At 38.8% G+C, this 23,143-nt stretch overlaps 1 protein-coding gene across 4 annotated transcripts in view; it reads right to left on the bottom strand.

The window, feature by feature from the left end:
• Positions 1-22,473, bottom strand: part of LOC103719384 (uncharacterized) — a 28,216-nt gene extending 5,743 nt beyond the window's left edge. The window contains exons 1-8 of one of the 4 annotated variants that reach the window (XM_039118276.3): positions 22,210-22,473; positions 16,871-17,332; positions 15,933-16,104; positions 15,349-15,646; positions 13,379-13,451; positions 13,137-13,227; positions 4,084-4,163; positions 3,662-3,967 (exon numbers count right to left, since the gene is read on the bottom strand). In XM_039118276.3, coding sequence (XP_038974204.3) covers positions 3,686-3,967; positions 4,084-4,163; positions 13,137-13,227; positions 13,379-13,451; positions 15,349-15,646; positions 15,933-16,104; positions 16,871-17,332; positions 22,210-22,461 — 1,710 coding nt within the window. In that variant the 5' untranslated portion in view covers positions 22,462-22,473 and the 3' untranslated portion in view covers positions 3,662-3,685. The remainder of the gene's footprint in view (positions 1-3,661; positions 3,968-4,083; positions 4,164-13,136; positions 13,228-13,378; positions 13,452-15,348; positions 15,647-15,932; positions 16,105-16,870; positions 17,333-22,209) is intronic. The other 3 variants (XM_039118277.3, XM_039118278.3, XM_039118279.3) reach the window with 3 other exon arrangements.
• Between the last annotated feature and the right edge of the window lie 670 nt (positions 22,474-23,143).

Here is a 23,143-nt window from a genome sequence, read left to right as displayed (position 1 = left end):
CAGCTCGACCCCAGCTCAGCATAAGTCTACAATAATTTTCTAATAACACTTAACTGTGTGCACAGTCGAAATAACTGTGTTCTGGGATAGAATAAGTGTGTTCCGGGATGATTTAAATATGTTCCAAGCTTATTTAACCGTGTGTCATGTTAGATTAAGTGTGTTCCAAACTTATTTAATTGTTCCAAGCTTATTTAACTTTATTTTTATGTTTTCCTTTTTTTTCTTCTCTTTTTTTTCTTTTTTTTCTTCTCTTCTTCTTTCTTCTTTTTTCTCCTTTCGCGAGCTAGCGGCACACAGTTAAGTTGTCTGCGAACACAGTTAACAGGACTGTGCACACAGTTAAGTGTTCTTAGAAAATTATTGTAGAAGTGAGCGAGTCGACCCAAGATTCCAACGAGTCGACCCCAGCAGAGCAGGAGTCGACCCCAGTTCAAACTTTTTCTTTTCTTTTTCTTTTTTTTCTTCTCTTCTTCCCTTCTTCTTCTTTCTTCTCTTCCCGCGAGGCCGGCGGCGCCGGAAAGGGGCTGGGCCACGGCGGACGCTGGAGGAGGGCGGGCCGTGGCCGGCGACAGCCGCAGGACGCGGGACGGCGCCCTTCTTCCTCTTCTTCGGCACCTTCCCACCATGGGGGCAGGGGCGGAGGCATTCCCGGCGGCGCGGCCGCGGGAGGGGGCTCGGGAGGAGGCGAGCCGGGCCGGCGGCGGCCGCAGGAGGGGGCAGGCCGCGGTCGGCAGCAGCCGCGGCTGGGAGATTACAGTTTGGAAAGTCTCTGAAATTCTTCTTCTTCGGAAGGATGGGAGATCATGAGGGAAGGGGCATTTTCGGTATCTTATTTCAAAATAAAAGGGGCTCAGGGACCGGAAATTATAGTTTGGAAAGTTTCTGGACCGGTTGTTTTAGATTTAATTAACAAGAACTTTTTGTTACAGTGGAGTCTTTAGAGGGATGGGAAAGTCAATTACCCTATAATAAATGGCATCCAACTCCTTACACCTCTATGCTTCGCCCAGTCCTTGGCCAAGTTCATGAGGACCTTTAGGCATTACACCATCCTTAAGGATTGTATAGCCTCTTTAATATATTGATCGTACATGCTTTTCACGTGTTCTTTTATAAAAACTTGACGACTCTTATGTTTTTGCCAAAATGCCTTCGTGGTTTGATAGTTTGTTACATCACAAATGCTACATAGAAGCTTTGCTAAGATTAGTGACTCTATACAAAAAAAAGAATAAATTATAAGCAAAATATTATATTGGTGGGAGGAATGAGGAAACAAATGAGGGGAGAAGAAAAAAAAGGACAACATGGTCTGCCGAACCGGTACCAGTAGGCGTACCGGCCGCCTACCGGACGGGTTCGTACCGGTGGAACCGGTCTGCATAGTATTGCGCGCTGCACGTGCTGCCCACAGTGCGTGGGCATGCTACCCAGCGCCGCTGCAAACACGTACCAGTGCGAACCGATCTAGTTCGCATCGGTACGCCCTCCGTCCCGCTCAGTTCTGACCCGCGGTATCATACCAATCAGGGACCGGACTATTCTGGTATGTACTGAACCGGCCGGTACGGGCCGGTTCTGCATACCATGATGGACAAGATAAAGGGCAGTTCATTTAGTATTGCATAGCAGCATACATGGCTTGCTTAGTATCATATGGCTGCATCAAGATTTACCAAATTGGTACCAGAGGTCGTATTAGCCAATAATCGTTCTGTTAAGGAACGAATCCATACCGTGCTGTACTAGGACGTACTAAAAATAGGAAGAGGGAGAAAAGGAGAGAAGGTGGCACGCGGGTGGGGGGTGGGGGGTTGGGGAGGAGGGGGGAAAGCTGAGGGTTAAACCCTAACCCAAGCGAAGCTAGCGAGAGCGAGAGGGGGGAGAGGGAGGAAGGGAGGAAGGAAGAGCTAAGGGAAACCCTAACCCTAAGCCCCTAGTGGAGCGAGAGGGAGAGGGGGGATGATTACCGATGATGCCCGGGAGGGGGGGGGGGTTCCTTTTGCCAAGCCAACGTTGGGCCGCGGGGGGGGGGGGGGGGGGGGGGTGGGGGGGTTGGTTCATCAAACTATGCTTCTTCGAGCCGCGGATGGGGGGGTGTGTTTAATCAAATGGTGGAGTCGGTTCGGGCTAGTTACCAAGCCAACAAGGCAATACTTCCCAATTCTCCATTGGTTCAGTTTAATACATCCTAAACTGGGGGGGGTCGTGGTGGTACAGCCAATCATGGCAGCATTTATCAACCCACGTAACATTCTAAAACTACATATATACAATCGACTTTGGGCCTAGATAAATGAAACAGGTTCAATTTGATGGTTAAGTTTGATATGGTTTAGATAGGTCTGGCATGGGTATAAATAGTGCTAAAATGTTGACTGTGTTATAATTTTTATTATTGGGTTAGTTGCTATTGTTATTAAAATAGCTATTTTTCATCCATGAAAGAATACTATCATTATTATTGAATTTAGTGAAAATAGTAACTCCATATACACCAACTTATGTGGCCTGCATACTTCATATGCACTATGTGGTCCCTTGACTGCCTGCATGCCTCAATCGCTTTCTAACCAATGTGGAGTAGCGCGATGGGAAAAAAAGTTACAGGCCATAGTAAATAACAGATTTTGAATTTTACCCTTCTGCGAAATAAGGGCTATGATCTAGTTTTAAGAATAAACATAATTTTCTTTGAAGGTCCCAAAGCAATGCCCTATAAAAAGATTGTTTTATTGGAAAAAAAAGATGGTTTCTTTGGCCAAAACTCAAGAGTAACAATATTTGTTCTTTCCACATTTTTTGGTCTGTCACTTATAACAAACATAGTAGATACTTATAATAAGAAAAATAAATAATCAATAGTCTAGTGAATTCAAAAAACTTCAAAAAATAGAAAACTGGTAGTCTAAAACCTAGTCTATGTGGAATTAGATAGATTAGTTTGAGAGTTCTCTTATTTATGCATATATATATTTCTAAGAAACCCCAAAAAAATTAATGGTTACTGATCTGCTTCTTTACCTGATTCGCCTGTCTCCTAGAAAGTTACAGAAAGAAATTAAATCATTTCAAGGAAAAACACTAAGATGTTACGTCTCAAAGAAACCAAAATTTGGGCACCTTTAAAAGTCAATTACATGATTTGATCAAAAGTATTGTGCAGCAAAAGTATATTGAAAATGGACTAAAAAATTGATGAAAGAATTATGGATTAGAACGGATAAACTAAGATAATCCAACAACATCCTATTAAGAAAAAACAAGTTCATTAACTATCATCTTTTCCATTTTAAAACTACAACATAATTGTATTTTAAACCATACTAGCTAAATTGTTAGTAACCAAAATGGTTATATTGGTGAGATATTAGTTCCTAGCCAAATTAGCTAAAAGAAAAAAAAATTGCAGAAGCTCGATTCCTGAAGTTGTTCCTTCATAGTCACCGAAAATGTGGACATCTCAAGCTTCTCGAGAAGAAAAAAAGGTGTAAATTAGCTGAAGGCTGTTATCCAGACCCTCATGAACAAGATTATAATGAAATGTATCTTCTATCAATGACATGACAAATCCATGAAGAAATTCTCAAGGAATGGTTTCCAGGAATAAGGAACAAAAGAAGATCTCCTACACTGAATCCATGAAAAATATAGTTACCTGTGAGCTGCACCAGAAACAATTTCATCCATGTTGTGAAGAACTAGTGTTCTGGATCTGGCTTTGAGCTTCTTGCTGCCCAGCATCATCCCCAAATTCAGCTACAGGGTTGTCTCGTGATTGTTGCTGCTGTCTGCCATCATGTTGTTGCTGCTGTTGCCGCCGCTGCTGATGTGCCAGTTGCCGATTTCTCCTACTTCTCCATCTTAAATACTCTCCAAGCAAAGAATTTGTACTGATTGCAATCCCAAACCCGGTGAATGAGGAAAGCAAGACTGAGAGGACAGCAGCAACTCTGAGCTGTAACTTTCATGAAGAAAAGACTTGAATATTTATTGCAAGTGAAGAAAATTAATGCAAAAAATATGAGCAAACAGGATTACAATTGCAAACTGGAATATCATGGAGAAAGAACTACGTACCACATTATAAAAAATATGAGCAAACAGGATTACAATTGCAAACTGGAAGGAAGCATAAGCCCAGATGTAACTTTTTCTCACTGCGAACAGGATCATCACATGCAAAAGTACAGAAGATCAGGTGTTCAGTCATGAAAAAGGAAAAACTCATAAGAAAGGGCAAGATTATGTAAAGATTATAATTAAATTTCTTAGAACATCTGTATGTAAATTGCCTAACATAAAGAAACAAAACTATTAGAGATATTTTAAACAATCAAGTCATACTGTTTCTCTTTTATTTTGTTAAGTAAGCTGTGCTAAGCACGCCCATGTAACAGTACGAGTTTCATGGTACATATGTAGAGAATCTACACATTATACACTATCTGATAGTATGTAGAATAGCACAATCAATTGTGGAATAACAACAGCCAGCCTACAATCACCAAGAATAAACACCAACCAAAAAAATTTAAGAGAAGGAAAAATATTGCTAGAGAGAATAAGTAAATTTTATTCAATAATAAAGGTATACAAGATAAAATATGATTCTTTTCTCTCTGAGAATACGACTCCATACTAAAGCACATCCAGTTTCTACCCAAAGCTACTGCTAGGTGAACCAAGTAATAAAACAAGGATGCATACCAAAAAGGAATGCCTCACTACCCTCACGACTAGCCAAGAGATTTTGGAACACCTTTTTCGCATCTCCTATAGCACCACATTTCACATCCTTTATATAATAGAGAGGGCATGGCCTCTTTTGAGTAGGACTAAGTCAAAGAGACCAAAGACTCTTTCCTTCTCCAATTCCAATTCAAGAGACCACTTGTTCTGGTTGGATTCAACTCAAGTATAAAGGACGCTTATACTTTTTTGACTGGAACTCAAGAGTGGACGATTACTATAACTCTAATCATGACCTACTACTATTTTTAGGATACACTATGACTATTTACTTAACATGCTCCCATGTTGAGGACAATTCTTGAATCTAAATTATACTACCATGTACCATCCAACACCTCCTTTAGGCTCTCCTAAGCCCAGTTGAATCTTTATATAAATTAAACTCCAATGGTCACTAAAATACAAAACATTCAATGGGATAATACTAGAGTAACTCTGAGATAACTATAGCATAACTAACTAAGATATAAATCCAGCAAGACTAAGACAAGTAACGACTCTTAACACTCCCCCTCATTGTGTAGTCCATATTGATGACTCCATGCAAGCAACTTCTCATCAAGTAGCCCCTCACCAGCCTATTCCCTCTGGTGTTCATGCCAAAGACGACAATGATTTCAAGACTCCCCCACAGCCTCGGCTTTGTCATCACTATGCTGAGATTTCATCAAACATTCAACTGACACCAACGAATATCTAGTGGCCATGGCTTCGAATCCTTGCTTAAAGCGACACTTGTACCTACAAATTAAGTAGCCATTGTTGCATGTACCAGCAACCATGAACCTGTATTTGATTGTATCCTATGCACATCCACGATCTTGAACCAATAGGGTCCATGCACACTTGCACAACCTCATAATTGTGCCACATGCAAATTAGTGGCCCTGTACCCATGCAATCAATGTATGCCCACACAGTCCCATCATTATGCCATGTGCATACTTTATTCTCTTCAAGTGCAACTCCATTTCCTCATCTGGAACGTTAGAGGGATGAACAATATTGAGAAGCAGAGGGAAAGACAGGAGCTTATCAAGAAGAACAAACCTATCAATTCCCATGTTTGTAACTTGGTTAAGATTGTGACTAGCACTGCATCACTTATATCATCTTTTGACTCTTCCTAAGTAGCTTCAAAACTAACTGGCTTTTCCACCTTGCCGAATACCAACTTATTATATGCATCTACACCAAGCATGTCTTTTGCTTGATCTCTGGAGCCACTTCAAAATTGGTCAGCTCTTTCATGTCGTTGAAAACTAAATCATGTCCTATACCATTACTACATAAGCCTCATCTACATGCTCTGGCTCTTCAACCTTATGACCACAAGAAAAGTCTGGATCTTGGATAGCTTAGCATCAGGTTCATCTACATGATTTCGCTCCTCAATAATCTCTATAACTATATCAGCCATAACATCCATCGTCTCTGTAGCCGCCTCAATATCTGGCTCTGAGTCCCAACTGACTAGCTCTTCAAATGGAGAGAGCTGAGAAAACACTAGTTCACGTTTCTTGCTCAAAGACTCAAGTTGCAACATGCTGAAACTTGATGCGGCTATCGGGAAGAACATCCCAACATTTATTTGGCTCTTCTATACCTTGAATATGCATAAAGTTCTCATCCACCAAAACTAGAGGACAAAACATCACTCTACAGATTTGGTTCTTCACTTTCTTCTTGTATTCATATTGACGAGTACATCTGGTGGCATCACCATGTCTGACCCACTAAAACACTCCCACAAATCTTGCTCAATCAAAAACTAAGAGTCTAGTGTAGAAGACTTAGCCGAAAAGGTATGCCTGCTCAAGAGCACAACGAACCACAGATAGAGTCCAAATACTGACACATAGGCACAACAAATTACAAGAAGCTCAAGAACACAACCAAGTTACAAACGCAATAAACCATCACAACACTTAAAACACCCATCGAAAAAGTCCCTGCTCTGATACCATGCAGAAAATTTACACATTATCTGATAATATGTAGAACTTAAGATCGGCCAGCCCAAGATCACCAAGAACAAACACAAAACACAAAAATATTTACTAGAAGAAAAAAAGTACTTGAGAGAATAAGCAACTTTTATTCAATAATAAAATTATATACTGAAGCACATCCACCTCCCACCCAAAACTACTACTAGGTGAACCTAGCAATAAAACAAGGAGGAATACGAAAAAGGAATGCCTTGCTATTCTCACGACTAGCAAGTAGACTTCGAAACACTTTTTTCGCATCTTCTATAACACCACATCTCGCATCCTCTATATAATAGAGAGGTCATGCCGGCATGGCCTCTTTTGAGTAGGACTAAGTCAAAGACTCAACAGACCAGTGTCGGCAGAATCGTCTCGAACTGCCCGATTCGGCGAGTCCCAAGCCATATTGGCTGCGAACCAGGATGGTTCCGGCGACGAAAACGAGACCGGCACTGGAGGGGGAGAAGACGAAGAAAAAAAAGAAAAACAGAGAGAGGAGAAGGGAGGGAGAGGAAGAGGAAGGAAGTGAGAGGAAGGTCGAGGCCGGCCGGCGGAGGCCAGGGAGCCGCCGTGCGGAGGAAGGAGCCGCAGAAGAGGGGCTCATTTAGTCTCCTGTTTAGTTTGAAACAGGGGTCAGAGAGGGCTCTTTTATTTTTAAGGTTTTTAAGAGAAAGTCGGTAATGGGGCCCTTCTTTTACGGCTTTTCGGCTGCTCTCCGGCCTCCACCTCCTCCGCGCGGCAACTCCCCAGCCCTCCGCCAACCTCCCTCGGCATCTCCCTTCTCTCTCTTTTCCTCTCTCGTTCTCCTTCTCCTCTGCCTCTTCTACTGTGTCGGTACAGGCTCGGCACAGCATGACACGGGCCCGTACCAACTTGTCTTGCCGGGCGACCAGTACGGTGCCCGGTACCAATTCCGCCGACCCTGCAACAGACTCTTTCCTTCTCCAATTCCAATTCAAGAGGCCCCTTCTCTTGTTGGATTCACATGGAAATGAAATCAAATATATAGGACTCCTGTCCTTTTGTGATTAGAACTTAAGAGTGGACAGTGACTACGACTCTAAATGTCCCCTACTATTTTTAGGAGACCACATCACTACTTAACATGTTCCCATGTTGAGGACAAATCTTGAATCTAACTCAATACTACTATCCAACGCCTCTCCGAGACTTTCATAAGCCCACTGGAATACTTTATATAAACTAAACTTCAATGGTCGTTAAAAGACAAAACATCTATTCCAGATGGGATAATACTAGAATAATTCTATTATAACTACGGAATAACTAACCAGGATAAACTTGGTAAGACTAGGATAAGCACTAACTCACAACAACATACTGTCTTGTGTAAACATAGAAATATATAAAATGAGTTCATTATTGAAGTATAATTGCAGGGTAATAATCTTGATCTAATGTAAGAATGGAGGAGGTTAAAGAAAAAGAAAGGAATGGTTTAGGATCCCTTAGAGGAAGAAGATAACACCTGAACCATGAAAAAATTAATAATTCATCTGCTTAGAGCCTTAGATAACCACTACCTTGTGAATTTTTAGCTTTTTCAGTCACAATGAAGATGTAGAAGAAGGTGGAAGTACAAGGTCTCTTTTAAATCATTAACCATGGACTAACATGCCAGTCAGCATGCACGATATAAAGAACACACATCGTTCCAGTGCCTGACCGTTATGTAGTACTGGCACAATACCACCATGTTGATACTAGGCTGCCACATCACTAGCATGCAATAGCTCAATCCATGTCATTGACTGTAAAGGAGTTGAAGGACATTGGCTTAGTAACAAGACCTTGCTACTGAAGTTAGACTGATTTATGCAATTCATCATGACAATCATCTTCTTGACACGCTTCTACTAATCAATAAGTTTTGAATAGCCTTTAGATCTTCCTGCAGATTGCAAGAGTTCATAAAGGTCATTGAGGCATTAGATATGCATCCCTTGTGATAGTTCAATCATTTCATTCTGATAGCAAATAATGTAGTCCGCTACTAGAGAAACCTGAATGGTCAAAAGCAACTAAAGAAGTCAAGAGGACTTATCCCCTCCATATGCAGTTCGATCTACTTAGATGCTACAAAATACAAAATTAAGCCTTTTGTTTTGATTAAACTAATCCTAGGCTTCTAGAGAACAAGGAACAACTTAAAAGCAGTCCTATTATGAGTCAGAAGTCACAAATGTATTGTTTCAATCAAGGATTGCCAAACCGGGCCGTATCACCCGGTTATGGTCAAACCGAGCCGACTCGATCTCAGACCGGGTTGGTTCGCTATAGGAAAACGGTTCCAGCCTCCAGCCCCTTCGAGGCTGGAACCTCAATAATACCGTCCGGTTCGACTCGAACTCAGTGCGAACCAGTCGGCTCGCTTTGAGTTAGGTACTATTGCCATGCCATAGCACCGGTTGTGGCTGTGGCCTTAAAGTCGAACGCCACTGAAGGGGAAGGTCGAAGAAGGCCTTCCCAAACTTATGCAGCTAAGTTTCCATTCGAAAACATCCATAAACAACATTAATTCAGGCTATCAGAAGGAAGAGTCAAAGCTAAATAAAGTGTACTTTCTTTTTTCTATCTTCTTCCTTCTTTTTTTTAAGGACTTTAAAAAAAATAGCTCAAAAATTGCAAAATAAGAGATCATGCCAAAATAAGATACCTTAAAAAATAGATCAGGAGGACACGATGCAGATAAACTCACACGCGGAGTAAAATTCATAAATATCAAGTTTAGATTCGTATATTGAATCCTATTATTCGCAACTATAGACAACCTAAGACCTATACGGATACGGATATAAATATGGTGCGTTTGAAGCATCTTCCGGTGACTATTATCCTATGCAGCCCAGAGCATCTTACAGGTCGGATTTTGCTACCGGCATATTCGGATGGGCCCCTCCGCAGCCGTATTATCAGCCAGAGAACCTCTCAAAACCAGAGCTTCAGCGAGAGATCTGAGAATTCTTATAATCCATCACACGTTCCTTATGGGATGAACATACAAGACTACGCCGCTGCTTGGATAGAGGGCTAGGTTGATATGCCTCCTGATTATGCTGATGATCCGAATATCTACGAAAGGCATCGCCACTCGACCTAATTTTGCATATCATTATGTACGTTTGTTGGACTTCAAAAGTATGTAATTGATTGTATCTTGATTTGAAGATATTTTATGTTGTTCATTTTATGATTTGTATCATTTTAAAGCAATAAGATGCATCATCTAGTTTAAACTGAAATCATAGAAACATCGGAAAATATAAAAAAAAATCAAGAAAACATAAAAAAAAATCAAATTAGACTTAAATTCATATAAAAAGTTCGAAAAGAGAGAACTCCCACAAAAAAAATAGAGCCAACCGGTTCGTACCGGTTTGGTTCGGTCCAAACTGGTACCGAACCATATCAGGCGCCGACCGGTACGGTACCCGGTACCGGTTCGGCGATTCTTGGTTTCAATTAAACTTTAAGCAATTTTTTCTATAAAATGAAACTTGTAACTGAAAAGTAGTGCCCTTGGAAGCTCTTCATTGTATTGTTCATGCCTTAAACACAATTATTTATTGTCATTTTTCCTAAAGGCAGCACATATAGGACCACCGCTGGACAAAGTTTTCGCATCCAAATCGATAGTCTCATGTAAACTAAATATCTGTACCCACTCAGTGTAACACACACTACAAAAATCTCCAACCTGAAGGTCTCAGCAACATAGTGTTAGAACTTAGAACTATATCTCTTGAATGTTGAATGCATATTGTCTGGCTTTATGTTAAACTCAACCATAATAAGGCAAGAAAGAATATCTGCATCAAGCAATAATTAAGGTCTAGTGGATACTATTGCAAGAGTGGGAAACTCATAGCCCTAGAAAAATATTATCAAACATGTGGATGTGGTACCTAGAAACAGTTTTCTTAAGATGGTATAGTTACTTTCAGACCTCCTCAATTCCTGATCAGACAGAAGCTACAGAAGATGGTAAGAGATGGACCGTTCATTTTCATCACCTGTAGCTGAGGATGTGCTGGTGTTTCCAACTGCCATTAATTCTTCTGAGATTCAGCATACAAATTAAAGAAATGTCAGAAATGGAATAGCTCAGTTATCTCTACGTTGATATTTTTGTCATCTCATCTATGGAGGCAGTGAGGAGTGAGGACTTAACATTTGCCAAAGCTGTTTGGGGGCTGTCTGCTTCAAGTTCAAATCTTCATATGGCTTGCTACAAACATCAATATCTTAATAGAAGAAAACCATTGGGAAAAGAACTGGACTGCCCTCTCTGCATGCATTCCTGGTTCTCAACAAAATGAATTGAGCAACCACCTTATCTAAGGGTGTCATTTCCTCAAATCCATCTAGAAACACTTTGTCCACCTTCTGACATTGAAATCCCCTTCTAGTTGTCTCAAAAATTTCTAGATGACATGGAGAAACTCAAACCTTACTGGAATTCTGGGATTGAAAGACATCCTGCATCTTTTCTAATTCCAGTCTTCAATTGCTTTGGTAATGTCAGGTTTCTTCCAGCAGATTGGGCCAGGATGGCCTCACCTCAAACAAAATATATGGTATGGGGAGTGCTTCCGTGTTTCAGGTTGATCAACACAAACTATTTTCAAGTTGTTTTACCTTGTAGTTCCACTATCCTTGGTCCCTACTGGGTTGAGTTTCCATTTTGAGTTTATACCGTTTTTGATTGCCTTGCTGCAAAGTGGATTGCACGTTGCCCAACTCTTTCCTCCAGAAAAGATAAGGGACCTATGTTGATAAATAAGAGACCACATGTCCTAAGATCATGCATCTCCTATAAAATAGTTCTAATTTCTAAAGACAAAACATGCATATGAATTCACAGGTGCAACTAACATGTCTACTAAAGATCAAGAACAGAAATTGACAACCTAAGGTGAGGTCTATTCTCAACAAGATTATTCTATATGATATGATGAAATAATGAAATGTCGATTACAAATATGTTGTGCTAATAATCCAATGGGAATGTTTTGGCACTCATGAGAAACAGGCATTACTTAAATGGTCAATAACATGAATTTTGTTGTTAAAACCTACAACGCTGCAACTAGAATTAATATTGTGAAGATCAGAGACAAAACTTTGATAACTTAAAATTTTCATGTCATATTTCAGAACATTTAGCAAGACTTCTCCCTTAAATTCTCAAAATTATGTATGCTGCTTTTCTAAATTTCTCTTTACCAATTTTCACTTTATCATATTCTTTTCTATGGCTTTTTACTTTTTTCTTTTTAATTTATGATTACATTTCATTAATTGTGTCCCTCATAGTCCTTAGTGTTTTGACAAAACCAAATATCTAAGAACGTCAAAAGACGTATTTAAAGTCTTCGGACAAGATGGGACAATATTGTGGTAGAGAATAGTCAGCTTTTCTACTAAATAAGACATCACATGAAGATACAACATGTTTAGATGAATGTTGCCAAAATAAGAATATTAAGATAGATGTGTAGTAATACAAAAAAAGATAGAATAAAAAATGAAGTCATTCATAAAAAGGTAGAAGTAGCACCAATTAAGGACAAAATGAGAGAATGATGATTTAGATAGTTTGGACATATACAACATAAGCTGAGAGATGCACTGGTATGAAGGAGTGGTTTGATATATACAGAAAAAAAGAAGGACAGCAGTAGACCGGAAATCACATGGGATAAAATAGTAAGAAAGGACTTGATATCACTGCATGTTTCAAAAAGTGTAGCTCTAAACAGCACGGAATGGAGGAAAAGAATTCACGTAACTGACGGATTAAGGTTTAGTTGAGTTGAGTTAAGACATCTCATGAAGCTACATAAGAAAAGAATAAAAGTAGAAATGAAGTACATAGATTAAGGAAAATTGCCAAACCTAATGAGCAGAATCACCTAGAAGGAGATATTGCTCACAGCTGAGTCCATACAAGTTGCAACACTCTGTGACCCAATACACATATATTTTCGGTTTACCTGACCTGTATTCTACTAGTATCATTGTAGCATTTTAAATAGCTACTCATCTCTAAGCATATTGCTACCTTATAAAATTTCTCAACAGATCTGCTGAAAAAGGTCTAGTTAGATGCACTGTTCCTGGCTTATAAATCTTATAAGTTAGATACATTGCTTTTCTAACTATCAGTATTCCAGCTATCAGTGCTGGTAAGTTTGAAAGCCATGGAGTAAAAGCAACATATGTTTGTCTTAACAATGCATGATACATTAACTCTATACAATAATCTGAAGATTAAAAGGAGATAAGTAAAGCTTCCTCCAGTTTAATTAAGTTGTGTGGGAGAGAGTAGAAGAGAGTAGACCCAAAACAATGATTACATACCCATTGTGGAAGCTATCATGGAAGAGAGTAGACCCAAAACACAAGAAAAAGGCAAAGATATGGAAAGCGCACGTGGACCCATATCAGTAACCTGTTCCAACAAATTTGTTAGTTGGAGTCATGTAACTTGGTAAAGTTTATAAAGCTAAAACTAAACATAACATGCTTATCCTCAAACTGATATGGTTTTTGCGCTGAAAAAGAAAACAAAAATTTTGTTATGTGTGCAGGAAGAAACTCACCAAAAGTTGCTCCAAGAAGCAGAAATAGGCAAGCATGCTTACCATGACTAGAACTGGGACATCCTGCCAGACCCTGCCAGAATGTAAAGACAACGTTTAATTACTCATAAGAACAAATCATCTGCCTCATAAGTGAAACTATAAAGTTAGGGAAATTGGATTTATATATACTACAGACATGCATATTTTCTCCTTTAAATCTACCAGATGTGTAAATGCTACAGGTATAATAAACCTTGTTGTCCTATAGTTCTTGGGAATGACTTCTCTGGGAAAACTTGCAGAAATAAGCTGGCCCGAAGTCATGCTATCATCTTAAATCATGTCAAACTTTGATAACATCCGGTCAAATTCTTAGATTTTATTCTTCAAATGCACCTGCATTGTCTTTCTTCATGATTTTATATTGCCTTTGTCATCTTTCTTAATCATCATCTCCATCTCCATTGTCATGAGGCATTAGCTAAAGAACCTTTAAAAAACAGAATACTAAGATCTAGGAAATAGCATAGGAATAAACTATTGATAATTTAATATTAACTTGTGTTATTGTACCATGTTCATGAGTAATAAATATTAGAGACTGTTGTCTGAGAACATGAGAAAGCTTCACCTTCTAAATGGTTCAACACAAAGTTTATTAATTTATCCAATTGGCATTTTTTCAATGACCAAGGTCGTGTTTAGTCCAAGAGATAAAGCGCAGGAGTCAGTTTCAACTACAAAAAATAAATATCCAATAATGCACCTTTAGCTGCCATGAAGTTATTCCAAGAAGCCTCATCTGATACTTCATTTACATTTGGGAACCCAGTAAGGTGGCAGGAACAAAGAGGACTTCTTGCCTCATTCTTTACTAGCAGAAGCCCCATGTTAGTGCTTTAGAAAATTAGTTAACAGACTAAAATCCTACTACTTACCAAATACAAAAGGGAAACATGATCACTTGCCTATTCAAAGGGAACAAATAAAAACTGAAGAAAAATGAGGATGCTCGCTCCTGTATTCAAATATTCTGACATGCTGATAGCTATCTCTATTTTTTTTACAGGTTTTCAACATATCAGTCTACAAAATCTTCAAATTTGCATATTAATCCCTCCAATATTTTGATTTACATATTCCCTGGTATTGTATCTCTTTGCATATAAGTCCCTCAGGTTTACTTAACCAGACATGAACTGAATATTCTTGGTTTATTATTCTAACAGTGTCCATTTACTAACAGTAACCATTACATTTTTTTCCAAACTTATAAAGAAGAACCCTCAACCATTGGATTGATGGTGCGATGGAGAGTAATGGGTACAATAAGAGGGAGAAGAAGAGATTTAGGAGAAAACCGAAGTCCCTATTCTCTCTTGAATTCAGCCCATTTGAAGGGCCTTTAGTCTTTTTCCAACTATAGTAACCGATAAACACAGTTTGGTTATACACAACTAGTGACAGGACTTCTATGCAAAAAGAAAGCAGATCTCAGGAATTAATATGCAAATTTAAATATTGAATAATTAATACACAAATATGAAAAGCTTTAGAGACTGTTATGGAAAAAAAAACTATCTTATAAATCTTCAAATTCAATTGTACTGAGAATTTGATGTCTTTTTCTTTGTTTTTGTGGAATGCAACGACAGAAAATTTACCCAATGTTTCAATGTCTTTGCAATGCAACTATTATTAGTGAAGGCATAAGGTGAGAAACCAACACCCAGTCAGAGAAAATATGAAATAAACTGAGAATTTGGTATATAATGACAGAAATCATGTGTTGCATGTCTCCACAATGCAATCAACTAGAGGCGAAAACCAATATCTACTCAGAAAGGAATCAGTTTTATCATTTTTAGCCTAATTAAGAACCTCTCTATGGACAAAAATATGACAGATTCTATTATATCAAAATTCAAAGTTAATAGCACTCTTAATGGTCGAAAACCATTTAAGATTCTGCAATTTCCAAAGCTAACCTGTACCGAGCAACTTCTGTTTGCTGAAACCCATTTGGTGGCCGCCTATTTGCAGTCTGAGGATTCTGTATTCTCAATAATGTTACAGGTAGGTTTTTAACTTCCTGCTTGCAGACATCACATGTCTTATTCCCCTTAATGCTGAACCATTTCACAGCACATTCTTGGTGTGCAAGTGCAAGTTCCCCTTTGCAGCTACATTCCATTTTAAGAGTTTCTCCTCCTTCTGCTAGTTCAACCAAACATATCCTGCAAACCGCCTCTTCTTCAGGAATGTCTTCACCTTCATCTTCAGTTGCTGCAAGGATAAATAGGCACAGAGAAGTGTAGGGTTTCCTTGGTTAAAATTTCAAGCCGTCCATAACAGAATATAACAAAGGAGAGTATATTATATGACAAGAGATCAAAATCAACTTTTACAGAAAATATACTTGTAAATTAATCATGCCAGCAGGACCTTGGAGACTGCTTGCTTCTGGCTAATAATGGAAACTGAAAAATCGATCTACAGTATGTGCATAACAACAGATTCATTGAAGTTTTTCAGAATGAAGAGTTTAAGAGACTAAACTCAGAGTTAATACCATTAACTGTCTCTATAGCATCACTTTGTGTGGCATTGTCAGCAGCAACAGGACGAGGGGTTGCTGAGATCACACGGATAAGAGCAACTGAATCCATCCGCCGTAAACTTCTGTTTTTGGTGAGTCCTGGCACTGATAATGAGCGTCTGATTTGTGCCCGAACTTCTTGGTTCTGCCAGGCACAAAAAATCTTTATTAAACAGGGCTCTAACATAAATGCAAGAAATATTGATATACGCTCCAAAAAATCTCATTTTGAGAATGCAGATTACAAATATAAAAAGTCATGAAAAGATGTATATGAATTGATCTACAAGTGAAATGGGAAAGATGTGGAAACGACCATTGAGCAAAAAGCACTGGAGGTAGAAGCAAATATATGGTATTCTTTCATCATAAACAAGGGTTAGTACTTAGTACTGAGTACTACATTATTTAAGTGCAGAAATAAAGTTGTTTTTGCTTTATTCCTTATCTCTTGATTTCTTTGATGCATACAGTCGAGCCTTTGGATCATTTGTGAATTCTGACATATGGTGGAAACTCTATAAAACCATCTTAACCCCAAAACAGAGAGGGATATAATGATCTACGCCTAATTCTAGTACCCATTTGAATTATTCAAATTCTGTCTCTCGGCACGCTCCTAATTTTGTTTTTCCACAGCACCAATGATTAACAAAAATGATGAATAGGCCATATGAAATCATGATAGTTAAGACTCTGATCTACAGGCATGATATTTCGTGTCCATTTATAACACATGCATCTAAAGATTGCAATATTTTTAAAAAAGATCTGACAATGAACGTCCTTTATTAAATTTTAATTTAAAGGATAAGATTTGCTAAGATAGTTATATACCTATTATTATACGAAACAATGTAGAAGACAACCAGAAGCATATCCATATATAGCAGAGAACATCAGAAACTTACATCCAATTTAGACAGGTCAACCACATGTCTTTCTTGGCCTGAATCTGGACCTGAACTTGCAACTGGTGTCACGGGTAAAGAATGTGTTTTTTTTGCTGATGCAGAGGAAAAAACCTTGGCAAGAGAGAATGGTTTTGATGTAGAAGGTTTATCTTGTCCTTCTGAAGATGGTGTTCCTGGAACGAGGAGGATTGTTCTGTCACTGTCTGGAGTTGAACTTTTTATCTTAAAGCTCCTTTGCGGAAGCAGATTCCTGATAGTTGATTTTGTCCTTGCTGACGCAGGCCGGGGGGGCAAGCCCACTCTTGTTGAACTAGGACTTGGAGATATATTAATTCTTGTTGATGAAGGAAACTGATTTTCCAATGTTCTTGCAGGTATTTCTAAAGAGGAAAGATTGGGCCGTCTAGAATGCTGAGCTGGTGTAATTTCTCCTCCATTTTCTCTGTCCTGGTCAGATGCCTGCAAAGCCATTCAAGATTAACAATCACATATCTCTTCCATAAACTAGCATCTTGATGTATTGGAGAATGTGTTATATACCCCAAAAGAACTAACTGGCGTTTTTGATACAGTACTATTCTTAATGAGAGATGGCTGAATTCTAGAAGAATTGCACACTAATGACCACTCCTTCAAAGTTAATGCAAGGAATCTTCCTCTCATTTAACTGAAATTTTGTAACAATACTCATGATTTATCAATCAAATAAAAGCAAATTATTCCTCTAGCAATGCTTTGGAGGTCTATTCCATGACAAAGAAAGTTTGAAAGATCGAATTAGAAATGTTTAGTAGAATAAGTAACATGGTTCAAAGTTTCCCCAGAGCTCCTAAAGCAGAGCACAACTAGGGCCGTTTTTGGCCAAAACTAACTCATGGGGAAAAATCAAATGCATATACGGCAATCTATGAATTCTTTTCATTACTTTTTATTTATTTCTTCATATGTTTGTCAGGAAGATTTTTTTTCTTTGCTAAACCTAGATTTCCCCCTTTTCTTTTGCTTTTATGTATATACCTGAACTTAGAATTAACAAATACTTAGAAGACCTGGAAGCATCGCAATGCTGGGTTTAGAAGAGAATTAGAGGATTTTTTTTTTCCTTTTTAATGAAAATATGGTTATCCTACACATTTAGTCTTTTCTGTCCTAGATTGCTGTCAAATAGTAAACTGATACTGTAGACTCTAAATATGATTCTTATTAGCATCTCATATATACAGCACACTGTAAATATGATTCTTATTCGCATCTCATTTAAGGAAACAAATTCTTGATTGTTTCAATGAATAACCACAAAAGTTGCACCCAACGGTCCAAAGACAATATAGTACCTTTAGGAATTAGGATTGAACCTAATTATTTTATTCTTCATTGTTTTTATTCTCCCCAGCAAGTTTACATATTCTTTTTTAAATTCCCAACTGAAATTGCCGAAACCAGGGCAGAAACAACTAAAACCATCAAAAGAGCTGAAACCAAGCCTTGGCATGCAAGGTAAAACTGAATATCAACTTATATTTAATCCACGCACTGGACAGAAAGATAGTTGAATTTCCCATAACAATTTATCTGTTGTTTCTCTACATGAGAAAATCAACACAAATCACTAGCTTGCTGTTGCATCCAAAAATGTTGAGCAAACGAAGTAATCCAAAATGACATGGCCATGCTACCGAGAGGTATAGCCCACGATAACATGAAGCCAACATTGCATTTAGCTTTCAAATCCATCTCAAATAGGAATCCAATTTCATTACCCATTAAATACAACCAATTCTGGCTTGGAGCGTCTAAATTCAAACATAAATACCAAACCCATAATTCTTAATATTCAGAAAATCATCAACAACAAATTCATGGTCAATTTAAAATACTAAAATTTTTCCACAAAATCGCTAAGCTTGCTAGCGCGAGAAAAATAAAAATAGAGGTATATGAGAGACACAGCCTGATAAGTAAACCTTTCACTACCTTACCGAATCAAGCATAAGTTTTTCCATGTCAATGCATCATTTAAAAAAAATAACAGATATTCCGCAATAAGCATTTTATAGTAGAGTATATTAAAACAAGTCATAAAGCAAATCATTCATGAACAAAAAACTTATATCTTTTCTTAAAACATCCACATAAATAGAAGAAAAATACTAAATGACAAGATCAGATACATATCTCACAAACAAAGCTATTTTCGTGAAAATATTCATGAAACTATCTTTTTATAATAAAGCATGATTTTCATAATATATATGTGGATCCATAATTTTAAGAAAAGCATGATATTTTTATAAGCAAATTTTATGCACGAAAAACATGATCATTTGAAAAATAAGAAGTATAACATCTACTTACCTCTTTTGTCTTAGATTGTCAGACTTTGCTAGGCGACTCCGCTAGATCAATTTAAAATATTAACAGCGAAATTAATTTATAATTGATGACTTTAATAAAATAATACGAGAAAACTTGACCAGGCGTACGGTGGTCTCAGGTAGGTCAAATATAGACGATTCGCTCAATGAAGGTTTCAAGGCATGGTATGCTGAATCGGCCTGTACCGGACCGATCCGGTACAGCTGTAAAAAATGGTTCTGGTACCGAAGGCGCCGAAATCGAGCGGTACCAGCTGCGTACCGGTGCGAACCGGACGTGGGGCACTGCGCCTTGTGCTTTGGGTAGCGCGTCCGCATGCAGAGAAACACGGAAAAATGTGACCGCGCTTTGGGCAATGCACCCCACACTTTGGTTAGCGCGTCCGCGTGAGGGGCCGCGTGCGAGGAAATGGGGAACCGCGCCTGCACAGGGGTAAATGCACGAAAACGTGACCACCCACGCGGCATTGCGCGGGGAGCGTCCCGCGTGCGGGGAAACATGCTTGCATGCGCTGCATCCCGAAGGGCAGCACTTTGGGCAGCACGCCTGCGCGCGGGGGAAGGGAAACTCGCCCGCGTGAACGACATCGTGCAGGGAAGAACGCCCGCGTGCGCGTGGGGCAACGCGCAGGGAACTGCGCGGGCGCATGCCCACATGCAGGAACTGTCCAAACCGGTTCGGTACAGCCCGAGCTAGTCCAAGTCTCTACCGGTACGCCAATCGGTACCGATTCAGCGTACCTTGATTCAAGGCCTCTTTCTAGAGGTCAACTCGGATTCGTAGATCAAGTCGATAGGACCCGATACTGAGTTTTCAAGGTCTTTTAGAGAGAGAAAGTAGAGAGAGAAAGCAAGAGAAAAAGAGAGGGATAGCTCTCTCTCTCCTCTTCTTCTTCTTTCTTTCTTTCTTCTATTGGTAAATAGGGACAGAAAGAGGGGAAGACCGGTAGCTAACATGGTGGTCCGGCGAGGTGGCAGTCGGAGGTGGTGGCTGGCAGTAATAAGTGACTGGCAGCGGCGGCCAGTCGGCCAAATTCAACCCAAAAATAGGGCCAAAAAAAAAAATCTTGGCTCGGTGTACTCGAATCTCAGCCCGCTCGCCAACGGCCGGGGGTCTAACTTCGGCCAGGAACTAGTGCAAGGAAGAGGCCAATGGCTTCGACGATGAACGCCGACGACGGACATTGCCGAAAAATTGGAGAGAAGAGGAGATCAACGGCGGAATAGGGGAGAGGTTTCATAGTGATTTCCAATCAATTCCTTAGCGAAATCCGGCCAGCAACAGATCAATAGAAAAAAGGACGGACCAGAGAAGAAGGATTCGTGGTTCTTACCAGCTCCGGTGAGCATTGTGGCCCCGATTTCCGGCGGGTACGTGATGCCGTAATTTTGAAGGGAGAAAAGAGGGAGAAGGGAGCTCGATGATCGCCGATGGAGGTCCATCGATGGGGGCTCTAAATAGGAGTGGAGGCTAGGCTTATCCTAGCCTCCGACGGAGTTCGTGGTGGAGGACTCTTCCTCCTCCGCCGTGATCAACCATGGCGCTACCCTGTTTTTGACTAAAACATGCCTTTGGACCGTGATTGATGCTAGGCCGGGCCAACAGGCCAGCCCAATGAGGCTGGGCCTCACAATCTAAATATGATTCTTATTAGCATATTATTTATACAGTACACTGTAAATATAATTCTTATTCGCATCTCATTTGAGGAAACAACTTCTTGATTGTTTCAATGCATAACCACCAAAAGTTGCATCCAAAGGTCCAAAAACAATATAGTAACTTTAGGATTGAACCTAATTTATTTTATTCTTCATTGTTTTTATTCTCCCCAGCATGTTTACGGATTCTTTTTTAAATTTTCAACTGAAATTGCCAAAACCAGGGCAGAAACAACTGAAACCATCAAAAGAGCTGAAACCAAACCTTGGCATGCAAGGTATAACTGAAGATCAACTTATATTTAATCCATGCACTGGACAGACAGATAGTTGATTTTCCCATAACAATTTATCTGTTGTTTCTCTACATGAGAAAATCAACACAAATCAGTAGCTTGCTGTTGCATTCAAAAATGTTGAGCAAATGAGGTAATCCAAAATGAAAGCCACAAGATACCGGCATCCCATTTCTTATATGTCTGAGCACACTGAACAACGTGCCAATAGAATGTACCAGTTCAAAATCAAGAGCAGTTCATGGTCTTCTGTCCCAACAAACAAATAATAAATAAACTAAATTAAGTTAAATTAAAAACATAGATCAGCATTTATTGATCACTGACAAGTACTGAACTTTTTTCTCACTAAGGCAGCAATATAGGCAGCAGAAAACAAACAAACAAGAAATCAAGAAATAACAATGTCATGGCAGCTGAAAAAAGGTGAATAAATAAATTAATCGGAAACCTCATTCTAAATAAAATCAGAGAAAAAAATATAACAATAGTGATAACAATAATAATAAATCGAATCTTCTAAATCTAATCCCTCAGTTTAATCATTAAAGTTAGCACTTACTATCAATAGACCACGTTCAAGAAGAAATCAAGTAATCTAACATGATTTTCCTTAAAAAGAGTAACTTAACACGACCAAAGACAATAAGTATGGCATCCATAACCGCACTAATATTCATATCTCTCCATTAACAACACTGAAGTGAACAAAAGGTGGCGACCTAAATTCCCGAAAAATACTAATAAAATCTATTATCCGCAGGACCCCATCTAATTTCACCGCTTGCTAATCTGTTTCCCTTCCCTCGAACATCGACCAAAAAAATACTCTTCTGAATCAAATTACATAACAATTACCGATCAACAATAAAATTTGAACAAATTAAGAAACAATCATAGCCTGAAATTACATCCATAGACGTCAGGAATCTAAAACTATCCAAAAAACTCAAAATAAATCAAAGAAAGATCATTCATCAAGAGATTGAAACCAGAAGAATACCTGCCGATCGGGCACTGCCTCCTCGGCCGCCTGCGATGGAGCTCCGTACTTCTCCATAAATCTCCAGATTCGATATAAACGATGAAAAATTCCAAAATTTCGGAGCCAGAGAGAGAGAGAGAGAGAGAGAGAGCTCAGCGTCCTCTGTGGCTTTGGAGTACGGAAAAAAGCAGCACGAGCTTCCTCCGGACTTGAAATAATGAATTCAAGCGGATTTAAGAGTGAGTTTTTTATTATCTTAATGTTCTCCATTCCGTTCAAACTACGCCAACTTCGCTTGCAGGACGCTCAGTGGCCAGTTCCGGCGTACCGCCATCGTCCGAAATTACGAAACTACCCTTATCCTGTACACTACAACGAGAATGATTTTATTAATTTTTGTTTGCTGATTTTATACTAGGAGATGCGGTTTGTTCTTCATCTTTAATGTTGCAAATAAAAATCTTAATTTTGATAATTTCATATACATCACAAGAAAATTCAAATGTCCCGCATGGAATCATGATTTAAATATTTTGTCGCTAACGTGATATATTTAAACAATAAGCTTCTAGCCGATATAGATGATTTTTATTTTTATAATATTTTTATTATTTTTCCCTCCAAGTTTGATCTGCATAAAATTTATTCGCTATCATGCATGGTGTGCTATATGACATATTATATACTTAGATCCATCAACTACTTTCACCTTAGCACTTCACAAACATATGATAAAAAAAACAATGACCAAATGAGTAAAAAGATGTCAATGTTACAATTGAAACTTATGGGACTATCTATAGTGTTAATATTTAAATAGATTGTTATATAATTCTTGGATGTGTCCTAGATAAGTACATGATAAAAAGGTAAATATATAATTAGCATAAAAATAAAACAAGAAAGCTTATCAATAATGACCTGCATCATAATATAATCGAATTGTATCATT

The sequence above is a fragment of the Phoenix dactylifera genome, chromosome 12 (assembly GCF_051530095.1).
Source record: "Phoenix dactylifera cultivar Ajwa chromosome 12, Ajwa_hap1_PhDact_Kaust_v1.1, whole genome shotgun sequence".
Lineage (NCBI taxonomy): Eukaryota > Viridiplantae > Streptophyta > Magnoliopsida > Arecales > Arecaceae > Phoenix > Phoenix dactylifera.
Note: the sequence above shows the minus strand (reverse complement) of the source record. Positions and strands in the feature narration are given on the sequence as shown.